The sequence below is a fragment of the Alternaria infectoria genome (assembly GCF_024043175.1).
Source record: "Alternaria infectoria strain BMP 0036 chromosome Unknown scaffold_15, whole genome shotgun sequence".
Classification (NCBI taxonomy): Eukaryota; Fungi; Ascomycota; class Dothideomycetes; order Pleosporales; family Pleosporaceae; genus Alternaria; species Alternaria infectoria.
Genome location: NW_026250704.1, coordinates 319,926 through 336,242, shown reverse-complemented (window position 1 = coordinate 336,242; position 16,317 = coordinate 319,926). Strand labels below are relative to the sequence as shown.

The following is a 16,317-nucleotide window of genomic DNA, read 5'->3' as shown; positions in this document are numbered from 1 at the left end:
TTCATTGACGGCCGACACATTTGAGGCATCGCTGAGGCACAACGCCACCCGTCACATCTGTTTTGCCTGCGCACCCTTCCCGTCATGGAGCGCCTTTCAGAAGAACTACTCGATCATGTAGTGTCCGAAGTCGTCAATCCCCTGCCGAACAGGCATACATCAAACTATGACGATCTCCTCAACCTATCGCTGGTTTCACGCAAGTTTTGTCGCATCACAGAGCCGTATATCTATCGTTCTTTGATCCTCTCAAGAGATAACGGGGACGACTTATTGCAGACCTTTCAAAACCGACCTGATTTGTTGCTATACGTTCGGGCCGTCTACGCGATGCGGTATGATGACCTTGGTAATCGGTTACGGAACTTCATCTTGAATGTACCCAACCTGCAAGAGTTGGATTTGAACATTGTGTCTGGCACGCTATCCGAGATCATACCAGTTTTGAAGTTGCAAACCTTGAAGACATTACGCCTCTCGGGTGTTACCGCTGGCGAGATTCCCAACGAACATTTCGACAACTGGGAATTCGAAAACAACACGCTTGATACTTTGGATATCTCCTTCACTGATCATACGCTCCAATGGGGGCTTGGTGACGACGAAATACAGGTCTTTGCGGCAGTGTTTCTCAACTTGAGACGTTTAAAATTGCATAGCAATTACGAAGGCAGCATACGCGATGTATTGGATGGCACCGCTTTCCGCTACCTGATCCGCGCTTTCAAGCACAGCTTCGAGACAACTCTTCGCGAACTCACTTTTGAATACAATCATCCGAACGACGGCTTCATAATCGAAGAGGATGAGGCCCTGAGCGGGCATGTTGATGTAAGGGACATAATCAAGGATTCGCGGCTCGAGAAGCTCAGATTGGACACAATCTGTTTGCATAAACCCATGCAAGAAGCGAAACTACGGAGTCTCGCACTCGGTCCCTCATGTCTACCTACATCGCTACGCACACTTTATCTTCGCCACATCGTTGCGACGGGAAACCTCAATCCCTACGAGAGGAACCTCATGCACTCGGACGAAGCGCAGTGTCTATCGCAACTCGTCAACCTGGGAGCGCGAAGATCGCGCTTTCCGCATCTGCAGAACATAACACTAGCAATCTGTCTACCTCCGTTCTTCGAGGACGTAGCCTCGAGGGTCGTCAAGGTTCAAGCGCGGAAAGTCAAAGTGCAGCTGGATTTGATATTCATGTAAGTTTGTGTGCTGGCTATTGCAACAGGCGTCACTAACGGAGATTAGGTCGGAGTGGGACTACGTCAGCGGTGACCTGGCAAGAGCTTGGCCTGAGTATGATCGTGCTCGAGACCCTCGAGACCCATCATATGACCATACGCTCATCCGGTACGCGTAGGCCTGCTGCTCAGTCCACGCTGCGGCTACCAGTAGCTAGACAGCTTCATGCGCTGGCGGGGAGATTTGTAGGTTCACAACCGATAAACGTGGCATCAAGTCTTCTGTCTACTAAGCCAACGCAAGGCTTCTCAATTACTATCCGCAGTGGGAGACCTGAAGTCAGCAGTGAACGCTGCCCGAGATGCAGTGCCCCAAGATCGCCACCGGTTTTGCTGCAGGAAGATCGACATATCCGAGCGCACTCGTCCGATTGGCTGTTTGTACGAGGTTACGAATCCCTTCAGCCCCCTTCCGCGCCAACATCGCGAAACCGCGGCAATGCCTCGCAAGATGTGCTGTAATTGTCGGTGAATACAGTTTGCGAATACGCGTACAGCAAAATGAATATCATCGGGCCATTAATGTATAAAACCACCATGGACGCGATGCCATGCTTGCCATTTACAAACCACCATTACAATCAGCGCACTTGAACATTCTGCACTCCCAACATAGCAGCACTTCCATCAATCGATAATCACCATCACGACTTACCAATATGTTGTGCCGAGCACTCACTCCCTACCCTAAAAAGCGCGCCCAAAACGCCGAACCAGAAGCTTCAGCGTATACAGAATCACAAGCCCTAGTCACAAAACCAGAAGCGGCAGTTACACAACCAGAAGCTCCTGCCACAAAATCTGAAAAACCTTCGAAATCTACAAAGGCAACCCAACAACGGCCTGTCGGCGGCCCTCTCAGAACAGGCCTCGAAAAGCTCACACGCAGCGTAGAAAGAGGGGTCGACCGACAAATCTTGGGCGCACAGGTGCGGGCTTACGGCATGCCACCATCAACTTCGTCCTCGAAACAAACGACGAATATCGGTTCTATTCAGGAGAAGCATGTCGCATTCGCTGTTTGATGCGCTTACACCACTTGTCGTCTCTAATTTCGCTAGCGGACGCTTCAACGAACGAACGAGACTTACGAGAGCGGAGCTATCATGATATCTTCTTGGGTGCAGGAAAGGGCGACGTTTTTGCATGAGCATTGGTTTTGCTTGTTGGGCGCAGGATGGGATGAATGCATAGGGTCACGTTTGGACGGTGTCGGTGCACGCTACATGTTTTCGTCTATGGATTGTTATTAGCAAAGGCGTTTAGCATTGTCTCAGCATACTTTGGATCAATATCATCATACATTGCTCATAACACATCGCAGATGTCTCATCCTTGCATCCTTGCATCCGTGCGCCAGTTCTGACTGGATGATGTCGTGGATGCTGAACGCTTTTGACGTAGGAAGGTTCGGAGAGGCAGGAGAGGCATGACAGTCGCCGTTCGCGTGCCCGCGCGCTGCCCTTCCCAACCCCACAACCACAATTCTAGAATGTCGCAACCGCCCCAACCACTGTACCATGTAACCAGACTTGCAGGACACTATCGCAAAGCTCGAAGTAAGACATGTTCTTTAGCATTGGCCTTTCTCGCCGTCGTGCAGTAAGGGTCCCGCCCCAGCCACCTGGCGCCTTTGCCAGCCCCTGATATGTGTAGTTCGGTACGCCGTAATGCAACAAGTACAGTCGTACAGTCGCCGAGTGTGTAGTATGCAGGCAACACTGCATGTTCGCCGAGATCTTTCGGCCAACAGAACACGGCAGATGATAGTTCGCGGTCTAGATCTGCAGAACCCCACTCCGTTCAACGCTGTCTAATTCAAACCCGTCTTTCCCAACTCAACAACACGATCAATCCATCCACTTGTCTAGACACTGTTGCAAATGGGGATATATCTTATTTTTTGCTCGAATTTCCATCAAGCGAAATAATTCGCTCAGATCACCAGCATCGGTGGTTTAGTGGTAAAATTAGCCGTTGCCATCCATCACAGGGACAGTTTCGGCTAGCCCCGGGTTCGATTCCCGGCCGATGCATTCTTTTTGCCATCCTGCACGTCGTTGTGGTGGTTGTAGAGCTCTTGGGAGAGTGCTGGTTGAGTTTGGGGAGATTTGGGGAAGATTTGACATTGGAGTATGTACACACACTCCGCCAGCTTTATGGACACAGTGGAACTCGCTCGATATCTGGACGATGCATTCAGCGATGCAGCATTCTTCTTTTGTGTTCATAGAGCCATGGGGTGGGCATGGTTGAGTATGGGAAGATGGAAGATATGGCGGACTTGGACGCTCTTGCCCGCGCCTTGTTTTTGCCGACTTTACAAACATTGCCGGACAAAGACGAGAGCCAGAAAGTGCATTGCAAATCTTGGGGTGGATGGTTTGATATGGTAGTCGTAGACCTTGCTCGTTTTGGCACGCTGTTCTGAACTGGGAAGCGAGCAGTGCGCAAAGAACGACTGGGTCTATAAATTAGAATGTCTGGCTGAACCAGATGCCCTTCTTCGAGATCTTGAGAACATCAATATTAGATGAATATCGGATTGAGGTAGTTATATAGCGATATGTAAGATTTTGGGGTTATCTTGAATGCGTGGGTATGCCCTCGGTTGGGCAGTCAACGGCCGCAACTGGTGCATTTGCAGACAGAGCAACCTGTGCAAGAAGTCCATAGAAGCAAATAACAAGAATCAGTTCACTTCAACTCTCAATGAAACTTCAGCAGAAGTATTCATGGTCCTCTGTCAAGGCATGTTCACTGAATGCGGGCTGGTAGACCAAGGCTACCGCGTTTCGTCGTTTGCAGGCAACCCCTCTACTGTGTGCAGAGCATATGATTGTATCAACTGATACAAACCATTTGTTCACTTCGCAAAAGGCGAGGTTTCACTTGTGACGGTGATGGTCGCCCATGAGGGACACCGCCAAATTGATAGAGACCCGCGCTAACCCACATGCGACGCTAGCGCCACACCACCAGTGCTAAGCGACACTCGAAATTCAGCGAGTCGCAACATTGACGCCGACGACATCGACCACCACCGCAGCCACACAACCCAACCCGACTCCCACCCACACATCAATCAAAATGGAGAACGAACGTGGAGAGCTCGTCGACCTTTACGTCCCCCGCAAAGTAAGCCAAACCCATGTCACGTTGTAACGATTGTCTGCTAACACACCACAGTGCGTAAGTTACCGACCACCACCTACCTGACCCGAAACGCGATACTAATACCTCCAAGTCGGCCACCGGACGCATCATCAGGGCCAAGGACCACGCCTCTGTCCAGCTCAGCGTTGGCAAGGTTGACGAGAACGGCCGCTACACCGGCGACAACCAGGCCTACGCCATCTGCGGTTTCGTCCGCGCCATGGGCGAGGCCGACGACAGCTTCAACAGGCTCGCACAGAAGGACGGCTTCCTCAAGTCCGTCTGGAGCGCAAGCCGGTAAATGGTTGGGGATATGGAGTTGAGGTATGCACACGATACCATGTCGGGTGGCTGGACGGAGCTGACTGGGAGCAGGAATTCGGGATCTGAATAGCCCCTCGAGGGCGCAGGCATGCATTTCACGGCGACTTAGGCCTTCATTTCCTTTCTCCCGCGGATCAACGATATCACGAGGAATGGAACCGGTTGAGACATGAATACCATCAAATTCACAAACCCTGTCACATCTGACAACCAATTGTGATGTATATCGTCGGGCTGAGTGAGACGTCGGAGCCAAGATGGCGCATTGTCGCCATGTCGCCCTACTAATCTACCGTCAAGATACAATAGCAGTAGAGAAGGAAGTGCTCTTGAGTCGAGGCATTGCATGGTTTCTTTTGTCTAGACTGACCACGCGTCCTGCTAGGTACATGGATCGAAACACGTCAAAACGCACGCACTTCGTACATCGGTCGTACCGTTGATGCCCAAACAGCCGCCCAGCGCACTGCGTCGCCTTGCAACCTTATCAATACCCATGATATGCGACAGACGTACGACACCCGCATGGAGACTATCGAAGCGGCATCGGAGGGAGGCTGTCAAGGTTGGGCGCATAGTCCCACGCATGGGGATGCTGTTGAACGCGAAGAAGCTGTCCGCTGTTAACAGCACAGGTACGGATTTGGATATCACGAACACATACACCTCTACACAGCATGCGCAATGACGCCGCTCTGCTTGACTTCCAGCATCGAGCATACGCTGCATGCAACAGGTATCATCGCTATGTTCTGGCCAACCCACGGAATCAGCCCACCACACCTCGCTAAACCCCCCATGACCCCGCGGACAGCATCCGCCTATGACATGCGAATTACAAACCCGACGTTACGGTCGCGAGTATTGTGTAACCCAAGGCGCGTACAACAAGAGAAGTCTAGACACCTGCTCACATCCTAAAATACCCAACGACGTCATCCGTACCAGATTCACAATCTCTCAACATCCCATCATCTTGCAGCATCAGCCTGTACACTGCACCGCGGTTACAGATGCGACCGAAGATACTCCATTCCTGTTAGTATCGCCATATTCATCCATAGCCACCAATACACCGTCGCTGTAGCCTTGCGTCCATACAACCCCTGCAATCTACAGTTTACAAATCTTACTCGCAGTAAATGTTCCTCAACAAATGTCGTCATGTAGGTGAATCACTGGGATCGTGGGGAATGCGGTAATGTAGGTCTGGTTGCGGTACTCCCGCTGCGGATGCACAGGTGGAACACCGATCAAGGGAATGCCAGTGAGCGAGCGACAGACCGATCAGCGTAGGCTGGGGGCTGGGGGCGTAACGCGGACATGGGAGGGAGTGGTGTGAGGCGTGAGGTACATGTGTAGGGTACGTACCTTCCAGCTCATGCGGAGTGGTGGTATGGTGGAGTTGTGAGGTGGTACGGTTTACACATCCTCTACTGATTAGGCATGTTGGTGCTACCTGAACCAATTGACAGATGCTGGACATAGAAAAGAATTTATCAAACTTTCTGATCACGACCTTACCTTACTTTCCTTCACACGGAACAGACTGCCATGGATTGTATACAAGCTAGCACCTGAATTCAAGCCACCATCATCAAACAGCACGTGTATGTGTCTCAATATGCAATGACGCGCCCGTCGTAATTCGCGTCCTATCACGACCTCTGATCATCAAAGCATTTACTAAACATTTACGACACACGCGACAACCGAGGGGTCTCGACCTCAGACTTTCTTTGTTTTTTGCACACGAGAAGTTACTGTGTATGCAATAGATCATCATATGGATGGGTGTGAGCGATCCACAGTCAAAAGCCGCGTGATGACAACGGTAAGGCTGCAGCAGCGCTAGTCTACATGCTGCTTACTTCCGTTCCGAGTGTGGATACCTTGTACACGTACTGGAAAAGGTACCCTTTCCATGTGCCGGCAGACGGGGCGGTCGGGCGAAGGTTCCAAGGTTGAACCCGAGTACGATATCACGATGGTGGTATAGTAGTAGCAGCTTAACAATCATTAATATCGTCTTACACTCCAAATACGATCCCCTCAGCTCGTCATCGCGCATCATCGCAAAAACGACATGCATACAGCACCCCCACCGCCTTCCCACCTCCCACATGCCATCGCTCCCGCGATCCCGACCGACCATCTGCGCGCAAAAGTACCGAAAACACTTACTACCACATGCAGCATCACGCCTATAAATTCCCGCCTCGCTACCCACGAATTACACGTGGCAGACCCACGCTTCAATCAAGTCAGCGTCCCGCATCCCGGGGAAGCGGGCGGGCTGCGCGACTTTATCGAGGGTGTGCGGGCTTTTCATTGTCTTACAACGATGCTTGGCGCGCATACAAGCGGTGTGATTATGCATGTATGCGGGCAGCTCCATTTTGCCATGTACACCGACGTATTGCGAAAATTGAGATGCGGATCCGATGTGAGAAATTCGTTCGGAAAGGGTTGTGGTTGGACGTGTGGTGATGTCAGGATCGGACTCGAAGGGTTGCCGTGCCTGGTATTAAGTGCATGGGTCTGCAAAGTGAGTGATTCGTTTCGGGCCGAATTGCTGTGGTCGAGACTTGCGACGGCCCGGGAAGTATCGATGCGCGTATTGCTTGATATTGATTGCTCCGGAAGTAGCCTTTGTTTCATCTACGAGTCGGTGTTGTGGTGCCAGAATTTGGTCGTGATTGTTGATCTGGTATCGTGTCGAGGGCAGCATTCCGGACTGCCGACACCGCGCGGCTTTCCTTTACCTTCCAATCATCGCCTTTTCGTACGACCTTCGATCGGTCCTTCTCTGCTTTCTTGAGGAGCATCTCTTCGATCTTTGTGTCGCGGCATTTGCCTTGGACACAGTCGCAGAGACAGCCTTCGGTCGGACATGCGCCGTCTGATAGTGTCGGATCGGCAAACCAGGTCGACAGACAGTTTGAATGTCCTCCATGACCACACAATGGACACCATGTCCAGAGCGTGGCTGCAGGTGACGACCATTTGGCTGGAACAGTCGGTGATGGACCGTCTGCGACTTGATCGCCGGCATGGTCTGGATTGGACGTGAGAGACGATCGCTGCCTTCTGTGTCCTCTATCCTTGAATGATGGCCGCGACTTCGCTTTCGATTTCTTCTTCGCGGTGATCGATTCGAAAGCCGGGTATTTGCCCCAGCAAATCGGACAGGGTGCCTGCGTTCGCTTGCAGGACTCGCATTGCATCTTATCTCTAGGGTTGTTGATTGGTGACTTGCAGCTTAGGCACAAAAGCCCAACCTGCGTTTCTTTCAGCGCTTGCTCGTAGACAGCAGGATATGTCGGGTACGCTAGGCGGCGGAGCGAGGCCGCGGAGTTAAACAATGACAAGGAATGTAGCCGGAAATGATAGGCGGAAAGAATAGACTCCGCTTGGTAGGGATTGATACCGGTAGCTATCAGCTGGCTTAGCTGTGTCGATAGTATTGCTTTTGCTTGCGCTTGAGTCAGTCCTAGTGCTACAAACGTGTCGCTGAAGACGTTCAATACATCGCCTATGTGCACATCTGGAGTATCAGAAGGGCCATGAGTCTGTGGCAACAGCGGGGCTAAAAGCAGAATGAGGACTGAGGCAAACTGTGCATCCGACGCTTCGGTGTGGTACTCTAGGAGATGATTCAGCAGCCCAATGACGGAGTAGGGACAGCCGGCCTCGGCGTCGATATGCACAGCTTCAAAGTCTGACAGCAACAATCCTTCTTCTACTGTTGGATCAAGTACAGGAGGCGCACTTCCGGAGGCATGTGGCAGGGACGCTGGTGGCTTGAGAACATAAGGCGACCTCACATCCTCAAACACGTCGGGTACAATAGTCCCACTGGCTTCCATCTCAGTGCTGAATTCGTAGGATGACGACGAGATGCTTGTGAGCGCTTCAGAATCAGAGCTATCATGACGGAGTAATTGGTTGTTCCGCCGTAAATGTTCCATATCCCGAACAGCTTTCTCTCCACTGCCAAATTTATCCGCATTGTTCGAAGCACTGCGGGCCACTTTCTGTGTGTACCCTTGGTCTGCACGAGGAAAGCTCTTGCCGACGGGCATGGTCGTTGGAGATATCGAGATGCTTTTGCTCAGCTCTTGATCTCCAGCGTTTCTCGGTTTCCCAAAGCTAGATTGTTCCTGGACAGACTGCCAATCTTCCGATAGAGAATGCCCAGGGCCTAGTTGTGAGTTGGTACTCGCGAACGAGCTCGGCACAGAATTACCCTTTTGAGAGTCCGATGACGCAGAGAACATTGTAAAGCTTTCACCAGAGTCGTGTCGCTCCAGTGGATGAGGCTCGATGGTGCGTCCGGCTTGTGTGCCGCTCGGTGCGAGGCTCAGTGGGATCCGTGGGGATGCACGATAGCTGCCGACCAAGGCACGTCGTTCATCGATGTCGTCTCCCGAGTGATACCATTGTGGTCCACTGAACGTCCTTGGCGGCGCGAGCGTCCTACTTGCATCGACAGGCGGTCCAGTAACAGCGGGTGGAAGCTGATCAATGTCCGCCTGATCAATATCGAGCAGGCCTGGCCTTTCAGCATTATCGACGGTTTGGGTGATGACTGGACGAGCAAGAGGGGTCGCAATATTAGAAGTGCTCTCTCGCACGCTGGGCGATCGGGATGGTGATGTTGGCTTCTCTAGCGTGCTCAAGATGGCACGCACTGCAGGATTTGGAGGGATCGCCATGCGCTTGTCATGTGCCTCCATGTGCGCGGATGTTGCTTGGTGTGTCTGTCCGGACGGTAGCGCGGTGTTCTGCGGTCGCAACCTTCTTTGTTGTCTGTGTAACTCTGCTCGGCGTCGTGTCGCCATGGTAATGGACGCACCAACGACCCTCCATGTTTGCGCAAGCCTATAGAAGGCGGCGCGCTGCGCGTACTCAGCGTTTTGCTCAAACGCCCTCTCCAGTCGAAGAAAAGAGTCCAAGTCGGGTGGGTCAGAAAGAGGTATGGTCTTGTATTTCTGTGCAAGATACTCGAAGATCTGAGGATTGGCCGCGCCTGGCAGTATGCCTCGTATGGCGACCTGGTTCGGCCTGAATGACTCGCTATGTGCAACCATGGAGTCACTGAGGAACATGACTTTGGGGGCAATGTCAGATGGCGGGGTACTACTGAACGATTTGGTCGACCTGTTGCTAGCAGTGCGGCCATGATGTCGCTTCATTGACGATGTTAGAAAACTATCATCTAGACTGTCATCTGCTGAACTTCTGAGACTGCCCTTCTCAGGGCTGTGTCGTCTGGCACGCGGGTCACCAAGGTACGTATCGTCAGTGTAAGCTAGGCCTGTTGAAGATGGCTGCCGAGGTCTTTTTTGTGCAACAGCAGCAACCTCCCCACTTGGCGATACCCCAAAAGCCTGCAGATTGCGCCGATCTACAGTTTTGGGAGCATGATGGACATCGTTCTGCTGGAAAACGCCCTCTCTACCCACAGTCCACAAAGTGTCACGCGAGTGCCAGAGCATGTCGGAAGGTGCGCTGGGAAACTTGTTGATCTCCCGAAATGGTAGGAACGGACGACGGAAGTCCCATACATGAATGACAGAGTGTTCTTTGTCGTAAGACGTGGCCAGCTGTGTGCATTGGTAGGCACCCTTTTCGTGGTACTCGTCAGACCAGTATGGCGGCCTCCATCGAGCTTGGTATACCGGAAACGGTGTGTGTAAGACGTACGCAGCTTTCTGGCGGCGTCCAGTGACGGAGAAGTCCCAGACCTTGACGGTTCGATCCACGCCAGCACTGAGCAGGTGCTTACCGTCTGGGTGCCAGTCGATGGAGGTGCAGATGCGCTGGTCGTGAGCTGTAATCTTCTGCTTGGGCCCCTTGTTATGGCGGAAATCCCATCGCTGTATGGTTCCGTTGTCCGTGCCGAAAGCGAACTCTACGGCATCGGTAGGCGACCACTGGACGTCACGGATACCGCCATTCATGCCAGCGTAATGATCCCGACTGCGGCAGACGGTAACATCCCTACGCATGTCGCGCAAGTCCCACAGACGGACAGTGTTGTCATGGCTAGCAGACAGCAGCAGATGGCCCTGGTGGGGGTTGAAGGCCAGTTTGTGTACCTGACGCGTATGCTCGTGCAGCCTGGTGAGCTCGACGCTTGCGCGGTTCAGGTCGTACAGTATGACTTTGCCATTTGCAGCGGCAGTGGCGATGTGGGAGCTGAACTGGCCATGGGACCACTTTACGTCGTGTATGCCCAAGCCCTCGCGCTGTCGGGCATGAGAATCGGCATAATTAAGGACTGCAGCCCGCAGGTTGGTCTCGTCGACGATCTTGGCATCCTGGACGCGGACAGTTTTCAGGATCTCCTTGCCAGCGAGGACGGCATGGGTGCGTTCACGGTTGATGTCGAGGGCAGAGATGTCGAGGCCTGTCTTATGGCTTGCATCTTGGGAGTAGCCCGTGCGGATGCTGACGGATGTGAGTGCGTGCAGTGGTTGAGAGTGAGTGCAGGTGCAGGTGCAGGAGGGTCAGAGTGGTTGAAAGTGAGTGCAGAGACGGGGAAGGCACGTTGGAGGTATGTCAAGATACATGGCAGGAGGTGAGTGGCGGGAAGTGAGTGACAGGGAAGGAGCGAGGCAGGGTAAGACAGCTGGGTGGCAGGGAAGGAGGAAACAGGTGAGTGAGGCAGCAGGGAAGGAACGCGGCATCAGGGAAAGAGCCACGCAAACGTCAACAAAGATGCAGAGGGGAAGTGTGGAGGAAATGTGGGAGTGTGGATGGAAATGGTGGAAGACACAGCCAATAGGAGAGACAGAAATCAAGTTGCCGTATACGGCGACGGAGTATCGAGCATGTACGAAAGAAACGTACCCGGCAAGTTTCGGCACTAGAGGGTTCGGAGGACCGCCCTCGTAGCCATGTTGATGCACGCTGGGTGGGCGGGATCCATAGGCCGTGGTCAAGGGCTGCGCAACAAAACGCTCAAAGTAGGAGCGTGACTTTTGCTTGGGCAGTGGCAATGGCGGCGCCGGGGGGATCTTGGGCGACGAGACGGCTGACGTGCGACGGTTTTCAGTCATCTGAGCGTCAAGTTCGCCTCATGCCAGAGACGGGGCAATACGGTATTGAATGAAGTGCAGTCGTGCCAGTAAATCGACGTAAATCGCAGGTCCAGTAATGGCAGAATCGCGTCCGGTCGAGTCGACGCTGGTGTGACGAGCTGCAGGCGGCTGCAGGACACGACTCGCCCCGTGTGCCTGGGAGCTGTACCGTGCTGGGAGCTGCTGCAGGCCGGGGTCACAGCGAGGTCTGGATGAAATCCATCATCGGCGCGCACGGACAGGGCTAATGCCTGCTGCATGTGCGCCACAAGTCTACTCGTGCTAGCTAGCTCTCGCCCATGGCACCGTCTCAGTGTGCCCAGGTGCAACATGTCACCGCGTTTCTCTTCCACCACCGACACTCCCTCCTTCCCTTTCCTATCTCCTCCCCGCCCGTCTCTGCCACCCGTGAGTCTCGCTGCCGGGCCTCACAGATCCGTGGAGAGAGAGCAACAGCATGGCTGGGCCGCACCACATGGACGACCACGACCGCGAGCGATGGGCCTACGCCGGCCCTGTGCGCACCACCATCGCCGTGCTGCAATATGCCTACCCCATCGTTATGCTCGTCTTCTTTCTCGCTGCCTTCACCGTCCGCAGCATTGCCGCCTCTAAATCTAATACTAATATCGCCAAACCTACCACAACCGGCCCTGGAGGAAAGCCGCTCCCGGCCACCGATCCCACCCGCAACTTCGTCAAGAAGCTCGTCCACGATGATGTCACCCAGACCCAGAAGCGCGTCTTCGAATGGGTCTCGCTCGCAACGGCATTCACCTTTGTCGGCAATTCCGTCGTCGTCGTTGCGCATGCCCTGGCCGAGGCGGAGCAGCACTGGTGGGTGGGCAAAGCCGCAGTGGTATGTAACAGCAACAGACTTCAGATTCCATCCGTGGCTAACTTTCTCAGATCTACCTCGTTGGCGCCTTCTTCGTCTACTGCCTCTTCGTCATCTCCCTCCTCGACTCGAAGCCGTCTCCGACTGAGGCGCATCTGGCAACATGGAGTCTGGCAACCGTGCTAGAAATAGTACTGGTAGCCCTTTCCTTCTCCATCTACACGCATCCGCACAAGGAGCCCACCGTCGGCACTCCCGCCAAGCGATTGCGATTTGGAATGACCGAGTGGGAAGCCGCAGAGGTGGCCATGGACCTCCTACGCATCGTGCTGCTCCTCGCACTCATCGCCTTCTACGTACTATTCGTCATAGTCCCACAGCGCAGGTCTCGCCAAGAATCGGGCAGTCCATCCGAAAATACCTCTTTGCTCGGTAGCGCCGAACAAAACGGTCATGCGGAAAACGGTCACGCGAACGGCTCATATGGCTCAGTACACCCGACCGGTGGCAAACACCAGCACACCGAGGGTGCACCGCCCGCCTGGAGCAGGCCCACTGGTGCACCCGCACGCAGCTGGTGGGAATACATCAAAGGCTACCACGTCTTCTTTCCCTACCTCTGGCCTTCGAAAGATCGCAAGCTGCAGCTGGTCGTCATCGCATGTTTCATGCTTGTCCTAGGCCAGCGCGTCGTCAACGTCCTGGTCCCGGATCTCACGGGTGAAATCGTGAAGCGCCTCAACGACCGCGAGCGCGGCAATCCGTGGACCGCTATTATGTTGTACATTGGCTTCCGTTTTCTGCAGGGTAGCAACGGGTTGCTGGGTGCAGCGCGATCTGCCCTGTGGATCCCCGTTTCCCAATACTCGTATCGGGAGCTGTCCGTTGCGGCATTTGAGCACGTGCACAGCCTTAGTCTCGACTTCCACCTCGGCAAGAAAACGGGAGAGGTCCTGTCCGCTCTAGGAAAGGGCAGCTCCATCAACACGTTCCTCGAGCAGGTGACCTTTTCGGTTGTTCCCATGCTCATCGATCTAGGCGTAGCCATCGCCTATTTCCTCATCAGGTTCGATGCTTACTACGCGCTCGTCATCGCCATCGTTACATTTTGGTACATCTATCTGACTATCCGCATGGCGCAGTGGCGCGCTGAGATCCGCCGCGAAATGGTCAACGCCGACAGAGAAGAAGATGCAGTCAAGAACGACTCCATGGTGTCATACGAGACGGTCAAGTATTTCAACGCCGAAGCGTACGAGTTCAACCGCTACCGTGAAGCTGTTAAGAAGTATCAGAACGCTGAGTACAAGGTCATGATATCGCTGAACATCATGAACATCACACAGAACATGGTCTTTATGATTGGACTCCTCGTCACATGCTTCATCGCGGCATACCAGATCGCAGTTGGAGTCCTCGACGTCGGCAAATTTGTGACGCTTCTCACGTATATGAGCCAACTGCAAAGTCCTCTCAACTTCTTCGGCACCTTTTACAGGATGATCCAGTCTGCCATGATCAACTCGGAGCGAATGCTTGAGCTGTTCAAAGAGCAACCCACCGTAGTCGACAAGGAGGATGCCAAACCTCTTGCTTCTTGTGAGGGTAATCTTCGCTTCCAGGATGTACACTTTGCCTATGACCAGCGCAAGCCAGCGCTCACCGGTCTCGACTTTTACTGCGAGCCAGGCACGACCACTGCGTTTGTCGGTGAATCCGGTGGAGGTAAATCGACCGTCTTCCGTCTGCTCTACCGATTCTACAACACCATGTCTGGTAGCATCCAGGTCGATGGTCACGATGTGGAAGATCTCACCATCGACTCGGTGCGCAGCCACATTGGTGTCGTACCCCAAGACACTGTGCTCTTCAATGAGACACTCATGTACAATCTCAAGTATGCAAACCCAGAGGCAACCGACGAACAAGTGCACGAGGCATGCAGAGCTGCCAGTATCCATGACAAGATCATGACATTTCCGGACAAGTATGAGACCAAGGTTGGTGACCGCGGCCTGCGACTTTCTGGAGGTGAGAAGCAGCGCGTGGCCATCGCCCGCACGATTCTGAAGAATCCGCGTATCATCATGCTTGACGAAGCCACTGCCGCTCTTGACACGGAGACAGAGCAGCACATCCAGGAGGCTTTTACGACATTGGCCAAGGGCCGCACTATGCTCATCATCGCTCATCGTCTTAGTACCATCACCCACGCTGACCAGATCCTCGTCTTGCACAAGGGCAAGGTCCAGGAACGAGGCACTCACGAGGAGCTGCTCGATCGCAACGGACACTACGCCGCAATGTGGAAGAAACAAATCCGTGCCCAGAGGGCCGCCGAGCAGGCCGCCTACCTCAAGGACAAGGCTGATAGGCTACGCCGCGAATCCAAGGATGGAACCATTGGCTTCGAAGACGGAAGCAGCAGCCACTCAAGTTCAGACGACGAGAACGCAAAGAAGATACGCTCTACTACTGGCCAGAATGGGTCGAATACAGAAGACACGTCAGGGAAACCGCATGGCCATCCTTAGTCTGGCAGGTCATCGTACTTCTGAGTGGAGCTCGCTGGATAGACAGCAAGCTTCAAAATTACCATGATAGGAACAGGACAGGAATAAAGGAAACCACCCGGATGCACACTTATATGGCTGGAAGACGGTCATTAGAAACGCACTCTTTCAGGAGTGCAGATGTTGTGCTATTACCCCCCTGGGATCTGGACTAGCCACCTTACCTTACCTCCTCTCAAGACTTTCAAAGTAATGGACCCGAACTTCTTGTAACCCCCAAACCCATTTCGCTGTGTTATTCCATGGAACCAATCCACCCTTCACCTTTCCTTACCGGAGTTGCTTGAAACAAACAAAATGTAATACTGGGATCGACACTACCATTTCTCACAAAATACGTGTTACGGGCGACGAAACCTATGGCTGATGGATGGCGGGCTCGAGTGGGCGGCAAATTTTGTTGTTTTATATACCAAAGATCGCTACGGTGGATGGATGGATGAGCAGAAAGACGAAAGTAACCCCCAAGGGTTTTGTTGCGACGAATACCGACGCATTGTCGTGTCGCGGTTCTTCGAAGAAGGGGCGTACGAGAAATGAATTTTACGGGTTAATGGGATATGGATCAGCGTGGGCTGGTGTTTTGCTTTTGCTTTTTGGCTACGAAAAAAATATAGAGGCATTAAAATGACATACGTTTGAATTCAAATAGTACTAAACTGGGTGTTGTGATGGATGATGGACCGAGGTCTAGAAAGAGTATCACGACTGCGAATATGAAAGACACGTCAATCTACATAACCATCAGAACGCTTCCCCTCATTTGCGCTGCTCACCTCACCCACTCACACAAGAATCTTTCGAATCTTTCCCCAAAACGCCGAGGATGGAACCCAGCACCTGGGATTCTATCTAGTCCGCGGCTTTCAATCGGGATCGAAAGCTGAAATCATACATGAACGACATCTGACGCAAAGAAATAATCCACTGCTTCGCTTCAGCGAGAACATGACGTACAACTTGTGTGTGTTTAAACGATGTGGAGAAGAGAACAACGTCAAACATATTCCCCTGTCTAAGTGTATAGGATGTAACTTGTGGGAAAACGTATTTCCATGCCACTGCAAACCTCATGACGAGTTCTACGT

At 53.0% G+C, this 16,317-nt stretch overlaps 4 protein-coding genes and 1 non-coding gene across 5 annotated transcripts; 4 read left to right on the top strand and 1 right to left on the bottom strand.

Annotated features, from left to right (window-relative positions):
- Positions 1-84: 84 nt before the first annotated feature.
- Positions 85-1,212, top strand: J4E92_008149 (uncharacterized protein; the record flags this gene model as incomplete). Its single annotated transcript, XM_051499504.1, has 1 exon — positions 85-1,212. The coding sequence occupies one exon, from the start codon at positions 85-87 to the stop codon at positions 1,210-1,212; it is 1,128 nt and encodes a 375-aa protein (XP_051350287.1).
- A 1,985-nt stretch (positions 1,213-3,197) lies between these two features.
- On the top strand, positions 3,198-3,286 carry J4E92_008148. The gene has a single exon. It is a non-coding gene; the product is annotated as a tRNA-Gly (tRNA).
- Positions 3,287-4,340: 1,054 nt separating this feature from the next.
- RPS21 (40S ribosomal protein S21) lies at positions 4,341-4,707 on the top strand (the record flags this gene model as incomplete). Its single annotated transcript, XM_051499503.1, has 2 exons — positions 4,341-4,388; positions 4,498-4,707. The coding sequence occupies 2 exons, from the start codon at positions 4,341-4,343 to the stop codon at positions 4,705-4,707; spliced, it is 258 nt and encodes an 85-aa protein (XP_051350286.1).
- A 2,680-nt stretch (positions 4,708-7,387) lies between these two features.
- J4E92_008146 (uncharacterized protein) lies at positions 7,388-11,797 on the bottom strand (the record flags this gene model as incomplete). Its single annotated transcript, XM_051499502.1, has 2 exons — positions 7,388-11,186; positions 11,589-11,797. The coding sequence occupies 2 exons, from the start codon at positions 11,795-11,797 to the stop codon at positions 7,388-7,390; spliced, it is 4,008 nt and encodes a 1,335-aa protein (XP_051350285.1).
- A 478-nt stretch (positions 11,798-12,275) lies between these two features.
- Positions 12,276-15,190, top strand: J4E92_008145 (uncharacterized protein; the record flags this gene model as incomplete). The annotated part of the gene is made up of 2 exons (XM_051499501.1): positions 12,276-12,677; positions 12,728-15,190. The coding sequence occupies 2 exons, from the start codon at positions 12,276-12,278 to the stop codon at positions 15,188-15,190; spliced, it is 2,865 nt and encodes a 954-aa protein (XP_051350284.1).
- Between the last annotated feature and the right edge of the window lie 1,127 nt (positions 15,191-16,317).